General features: G+C 38.1%; 2 protein-coding genes across 2 annotated transcripts in view; both read left to right on the top strand.

Moving 5' to 3' along the window:
- Window positions 1-962: 962 nt before the first annotated feature.
- Window positions 963-5,877, top strand: LOC145493881 (uncharacterized). The gene is made up of 7 exons (XM_081473360.1): window positions 963-1,584; window positions 2,038-2,132; window positions 2,689-2,848; window positions 3,601-3,664; window positions 4,377-4,633; window positions 5,245-5,416; window positions 5,547-5,877. The coding sequence occupies exons 1-7, from the start codon at window positions 1,012-1,014 to the stop codon at window positions 5,684-5,686; spliced, it is 1,461 nt and encodes a 486-aa protein (XP_081329486.1). The 5' UTR covers window positions 963-1,011; the 3' UTR covers window positions 5,687-5,877.
- LOC145493888 (uncharacterized) overlaps window positions 3,506-7,204 on the top strand; it is a 24,346-nt gene continuing 20,647 nt past the window's right edge. Inside the window, exon 1 of the mRNA XM_081473368.1 lies at window positions 3,506-3,520. The gene's annotated coding sequence lies outside the window, so the exon portion shown is untranslated. The remainder of the gene's footprint in view (window positions 3,521-7,204) is intronic.

The following is a 7,204-nucleotide window of genomic DNA, read 5'->3' as shown; positions in this document are numbered from 1 at the left end:
ATCGTAAGCCATGCTTAGAAAATGTTTAGCTACAGAGGGGCTGAGTAAAGCTGGTACTCTTTCTTCCAATGATTTTTGTTGTTACTTTATTCGCCTGACATCAGAGCCTGTAATATCTGTTTGTTTGAAAATCCCATGGTGATCGGCTTATCAATTTCTTACGAAGAAGATGTAATTTGATAGCGCTTACGGGGAATTTCATACCGGTTTAACATTCTTTTTTTGCAATTGCGGCATTTCATGAACGGACTGTGCCGTAACGAACAAGCTATTTCTATCTAGCTTTTGTTTGACGTATCATAGCGTGAAAACATAGTTAATAGAACTATAGCCAGTCATCTGGCGCTGTAAACAGGTGTTACTCGGATATTTTCCATTTGTATTAAGTTTCTGCAATTGATGCGGGTTCCCACTTTCCGCTATGTTATTAGCACATTAAGTGTCATTCTTGTCATTATTTAGACCTGAATGTTTGGTCCATCGCTGGACCACAGAGCTGAAATAAAACAAAGTCATCAGAGTCGTCAATAGATCTATCTCAATGTGAAAATATCCCGTCGATTCACATTAAAAATTTGATAGGTTGGAACTCCATGAGAGCAGAAAACGTCAATGAAATTGAACATGTATCAGCGATTAAACGAGTATGAATTTTCGTCATTCTTTGAAAATCCCGTTTTTGTTTTATCCTTTACACCTTTATTTGAAAGAGCATAATTCAAGCAATTATCACAATGAATATCAACGACAGGTGTATGGTTACCAAGGTAACATAACTAAGATACTATTTTTGTTACTGAATGATTCTTTTCGCAACGTTAATTCCACCAATTAGGATGCTACAATATTCTTTAACATTAGGTAGGTATATCTCAACGATTTCTGGTCCGAGGCAGGACAGCTGCACATAAAAATACGTACCCTAACATTATAGTTTTTATTTCGACTCTTCCTGAAACGAACTAAATATTCGCTGTTAATTAAAACCTTAAACATGTTTTGTCCTTTAGAATGATGATGGGTAAATGGTTTACGGTGTCGTCGGTTGTTCTCATTACACTTGCTGCTGTTCAGTTCCAAGTTATTTTAGCGAATGATGACTCATCCACATCTGGCGATGGAGAAGAAGGCGAGGAGGAAAAAAAGTACCGCTATTTAAATTTGTTTACTGCCTGGCTCGAGAGACCTCCATACGCAACATTACCTCCCAATGGATCATTAGACAACAGTGTCCATGGAATGATTCGAGAGGCACTCTTTCGGTACATATCTTATGACTGCGGCAGTGCTATCCATAAAATATACATCCCAAAAACAAATCGTGCTGACAGCGAATTTGGCATGATCGAGATGCTGAGGCAAAACAAAGTCCATCTTGCTATTCCTGTATTCGAGCCGATAAACCGACGGTACATTGAATTCCCCTTTCTAAAACTCGTTGATTACCCTGGGACTGATTTTATCACAACAGAGGACGAGACGAAAGGGCTCAACATTGTTTTGAACGCCGTTCTGAAATCTTGGCCACTGCTCGCAGTTACTCTAATCCTCACCGCGATTGCTGGAGTCATTATGTGGGCGCTGGTAAGTTTTGTTTGAAATACTTCATTGCGCCAAGAAGATGCATTATATGTTTTGATATTTGCAAGTGGTGCTTAGGTAGGATTGCACGTTCCCTTCCAAAGTAGCCGTCAGACTCTATTTCGTTGCATGTAAAACATGACTAAACGTCTGTGGGGAAAGTCTGTGCTGTCCAGGAGGACTGTTATTCTAGTTGCGAAAGAAGAACAAGATTTTACGCCTGCAACATTGTATGCGACCCTTTTTTTATTAGTATTATTTTTGTTGGGGGGGGGGTATACACAGTGCAGTTTAGCCATCACGGGTAATATTGCGCGCAATGTTACACCGTGTGTCCGGTCTTTAACCAATCCACCACGCTTCCACCTGTGTTACCACCCTTTATCAGTGGTCAGTGTTAAAACTTCATCTGTGCAAGAACACATGACAGTAAATTGCTTTAATTGACACAAACAGGACACGTATTGGAATAGTGAAGAGTTTCCTCGTTCATTTATCAGAGGCTCTTGGGATGGATTCTGGTGGTCCTTCATTTCTATGACCACAGTAGGGTAGGAAAACCTTTTGCTCACCGTATTGCTATCTTTTAATGAAGTCAGCATTATCTTAGTAACTGTACGTCATAGATCAGCTCATTGAGGGGTGGTTTCTTAACATCATTGAGATGGTTAAACTTAAAGACTTGGGATCCGCCACTTTAAAAGATGGACCATTACAAACTATGAACAACAGTACTTTTAATCTTTTGATTGACACAGAATTTGGTTGCTTGAGTTCTTTGGTCGGTCCTGTATTCGTTCAAATCCTGCCACTTCGAGCGCTGTGCAGCATATCATCATTGAATCAATCAAGCCGAGTGGCTGGACATCCAGCGACCTATTCACTGCTTATAGCTCAGTTTACACAGCGTTCATTTCGACAAAAGCTCTCTGCTTTATTTTATTCCCCGTTAAGTATAGGGAAAATAGACCTAGATCATTAACTATTACTAACAAAATAAATGTCTGCACTTGTACAAGTAATTTTAAAATACTATTTGTGCTTTCGTCATGGTTTCGCTAACTTGTACTGTATAAATTATTCACTGATTGCTTACTGATGCATTAGGTATGGCGACAAATCTCCAAAGTCTGTCGTAGCTCGAGTTTTTTCCATCATCTGGATCCTGTTAGGCCTCATTATCATGGCGATTTTTACAGCGAACATTACCTCCGCTCTGACCGCTCTCTCTTTGCAACTGGAACCAAGTAGCCTCGTTGGTTTAAAGGTGGGTCTATCCAATTGTGCCAACTTGCAATTTGATTTCAGTTTTGTCCTTTTTCTGTGTGTACAGAAATGTAGCTCGAGAGCCAATTGTGCACGAACTATCGGCCAGATTTCGAACATCTCAGATCTCTGTTATTTAGATTAAGGAAATGTTGGCCTTGGACGTTTGTACCTCATGAATGCTTTCAATTATGACCCGGTACATTGGCCGTTTTCACACTAGAGACGGATAATCCGTCTAGACGGATTATCCGTCTATTTATATCCTTTCGATTATCCCGATCTACATAGACGGATAATCGGACGGATAAAAATAGACGGATTATCCGTCTAAAATGAGCACCGTTCCGTTTTCACACTAAGACGAATTATCTGTAATGAACGGATAACCCGTCGTAGACGGATTATCCGTCTCTAGTGTGAAAACGGGCCATTCAAGAATGGAATTGTGTTCACAAGGAATAGCGAGCTCTGATCATCAAGGTAGAGAAAAATAAATTGTACTTTAACCACGTTAAATATCGCTCACAAAATGTTGGTTTTATGTGTGAATGGAATAACTTTGACCAGGATGCTAGAGGGCGAACGTTTGTGTGTCTTCTTGTTCTGCTTTTTGTAGGCGATTTATGTACTCTATTAACAATTTTAATCGTTTAAAATGACAATGTTGTAAGTATCCTATGTCTGCATTAAACTTATTGCATTTTTTAGTATTTATTCTCATAGAAATATTCCTGTGGGAATTCCCATTAGGTTGCAGTGTTAGGCAATGGAACAGAGTACCAACATGCACTTGAAGAAGATGCTAGTCCCACAGGTTAATTATGAGTACAAGGACTTGCAAAAGAAGATAAAAAAAATAGGATCAAAAATAGAAGTTCTTATACACTCTTTTTTGTTGTTGTTTTTCTATAGGAATATATTTTATAGAATGTCAAGGCTCAGATTTGCAACATTTTTAGAATAATTATTTTAAGAAAAAACCTGAGGCTGAAATTTTGAAAAGAAAAAAAAAAAAACTTTGTGTGTTGATAGGAACCCATGAACATGGTGTTGAAAATTTGCAAATGCAATACTATACGGTTATATGTTTTTAACTATGCCGTAAAAAATATTTTTTTCCCTAACAGCAAAACTACCCAAAATAAAACAAAAAACAGCACTAGCCGTAAGTTCGACTCTAATATAAATATTCTCCAAGAAGATATGTGTGTCATCGATAAGGCTTTATTGCTTGCAGTCTGGCTCCAAAATTACGCCAAAGTCAATAAAACGGACCGGAAATATCATACGCTATAATCTAAGAATATGCTCAAGAATATCTTCAGCCTCAAATCGTCAGAAAATAAGAATATTCGGCCTGGACCGGAAAAACAATCTTCTTATTTTAAAAAGAGTATATGTAGCACCCCGGTGTTTGTTTTGTAAATGTCAGTCGAAGGAGCCAACATATTTCTCTTTTTTTGAATTTCAGACACATTTCAGCTCGGTGTTTTAAACATTGTCCATATATCTTCCTCTTTATTTAGTGTACCACAGAATCGACGACATGATTCAGGCTGTCAAATCAAAACAGGTCGATGGGATGTTATTGGATCATTATGCAGCTTCCTATTACCAGTCAAGAAACCAACTGCAATCGCTTCACACAGTCAAAAAGTTGGAGCTTCAAAGAGACGTTGGAATTCTCTTTAACAGAAATAGAAAGGATCTTGCAGAGTGTTTATTGAATTATCACCGTGCAAGTATTTGGAGTTCGGTTCAAACCATAACTGCTACGTATAAGGTAACGTTTCAAGTTATAAAATTGAACATTAATTAAGGTCTTAGGTGACCTATAATATGGTTCTCCTTCTCAGATTTCCCCTGATTTACACAACGCAATCGCACAGTGCAGTTAACCTGCACTGCAACGAACCATATATCGATCTTTACTAGAACTGGAAAAAACCAACAGCTCTCTAAGAGGACATGTGTTTACTGGATAGTGAATAACCACAATGATGCAAACAGAAGAGTTGCGGAATTTTATAGTCCTATGCGAAGTATTGCTTATAAAATTTGAGTGCCCTTTGCAGTAATTGATAGCGAGTCAGTAAGCAAAATTATTATATGGCTTGTGTTTGTAGCCGATATAACGCGCTCTCTGATTGACTAATTCTAGGGCATTACTCTTCCGTAATGCCCCCGGGCCAATTACCTACCTGCAAAAACAAAGCAAATAGCCATATAATAAACAACTTATTTTAACCTTGAGCGTTCGTTCGTTAAGACCTGACTCAGTTAATAAGTACTAAGTATTGATGACTTTCCTAAATCTCCTTTCAAAGCGATATTTATCTCTAGGCGGCTCTGTTATTTATGCGGTGGTTTTCTTGTTTTCCTTTTTTCCTTTAGCTTACTAAGCTGAAGCCTTCCAAAAACGTCAACCTGTTTGACGAGTCCTCTCCCTTCATAAAAACGTTCTTGTACATTTCGCTTGGGGTATTGGCTGGATTGCTGCTGATTGGAACATTATCGAACATCCTTTTTAGACAGAAGAGAAGGGCCCAACGAACGAAAGTATTAGGTGAGCATCATAATTATAATGTGGTGTGCAGCTCAAATCAAGGGAAAATGACTTCCGTTCTCTCCCTACTCACATGTGCGACTGAGAGTCCAGTCTAATAAAAACAACTTTTTTCAATCTTTCTCGTCAGGAGTTGCGGCAGTTAATGAAGGAATGACATCAGATACAATCAATGACGACATTAAAGTGGCAAGACAGCTCCTTCGACAAACCCAAGAACAGTTCGACAAACTGGAACTCCAAGTTTCAAGATTAAAATACCATCAATAATTTATGGTAGTGAGATGTAAGAATTCAAACTTGGTGACTTGAAAGTTTCATTTTATCATTTCGATGCTTCAATTGTTTGTCGTCTTCCAAATGTTACCACTTTACTGTTTAATGGATTGTAAATGTGTGATCTTTCGGAACTAACCGTTTTCAACAGCAAACGGTTTCTTAGTATACACCTTATTCCAAAATGGCCGCAATTTTAGTATTCTTTTGTTTACTTGCAAATTAGCCCTTGTTGCCTCATTTAAGGGGAAATATTCTTTTGAATTTCGAGTTTAACAACGAGGTAACAAGGGCTAATTTGCAAGTAAACAAAAGAATTCTAAAATGGCGGCCATTTTGGAATAAGGTGTATTTGTTACAAAAGGCTGATTAGATTTAGCTACAAGCAAAGGCTTAACTTTTTGTAATTATAACCCCGTTCCTGCAGAGCTTCGTTTTCATTTAAGATCTTTTCAGTAAGTTCTGAGACTTAGCAGAACGTTTTCTGTGCTTCATGTCGTTGTAAGAACAGGGTTTTACCGTAAAGTATTGTCGCAAGTTGCTAGAATTACTGGTGCACAGCATTTCTCAGAAACAGAAACAAAACATTTTCAAAGCACAATTTTTTTCGAATAATAACCTTCCCCAACACTTAGCACCATCCCTCCGAAAAAGCATTCTACCAATAAATACATGCTTCAGTAGCATGCTTAATTCTTTTTAGGAAGTTTCTTGCCCAGGGTTAACCTGGAGACCTCCTCTTAAAACACATTTTATCTTATCGTTCCCTTTTGTAAATAAGTAAGTGCCGTTAATAGGTATGTATTTATGCATGTATTTATTGCATTATCGGATTTATAGAAGTGTTCACCTACTTTTTGTCTAGAAAACCCACACAAATCAGCCTTTCCTTCCATTAATTTGGGATAAGCCCTGTTTAAAACCATTGATAGATAATAACCGCCAGAGTGTTTAAATGTCTGATCTTACTTAGTCTAGATTTTTAATTTCTCCGTTTTCTTCTTCCAGCTTAGTCTTAAATGAAAAGATATATCAAACAATCCCTTGTGCTAATTTTTATTTATTTCTAAATGTTTCTCTAACTTGAATAGGAAATCTCGTAGATTAATTCGGCAAGTAGTTCAGTGTGTTGCTCCTGTGCCATAACCACATCAATTCTGATAATTATTACAACTGTAGTTCAGCGGTGCCACCGCATAGCTCTGGCTTCTGTAGCATATTGCGAATGACTTAGAGCATTGGTATTATCTAGACTTGGATGGGGTGCTAGCAAGTCATAGGTTACACTTAGGTATTTTAAAAAGGTTGCCTAAACACTTGCTGCTGGGTGGCGAAAGTCATTGTGAGTGTAAATTGTGTTGCCACCCACCTACCCCTTAAGACAAAAAAACGACCGGCCACACCTACCACTAAGTTTCCTTTGCACTAGCCTCGGGAATGCCCACTTGGGGTCTGCCGCCTTAGAATTTTGTCGGTTGTTCCGCTGGGGTTTCATATAGATAAGTATTATTA

This window comes from Orbicella franksi, chromosome 7, assembly GCF_964199315.1.
Source record: "Orbicella franksi chromosome 7, jaOrbFran1.1, whole genome shotgun sequence".
Lineage (NCBI taxonomy): Eukaryota > Metazoa > Cnidaria > Anthozoa > Scleractinia > Merulinidae > Orbicella > Orbicella franksi.
This window is presented reverse-complemented; position numbering and strand designations above follow the sequence as displayed.

Coding starts and splice junctions, on each gene's coding strand:
- LOC145493881 (XM_081473360.1), top strand. CDS start 1,012: ATGATGATGGGTAAATGGTTTACGGTGTCGTCGGTTGTTCTCATTACA. Junction 4,634..5,244: donor CCATAACTGCTACGTATAAG/GTAACGTTTCAA, acceptor TTTTTCCTTTAG/CTTACTAAGCTGAAGCCTTC. Junction 5,417..5,546: donor CCAACGAACGAAAGTATTAG/GTGAGCATCATA, acceptor CTTTCTCGTCAG/GAGTTGCGGCAGTTAATGAA.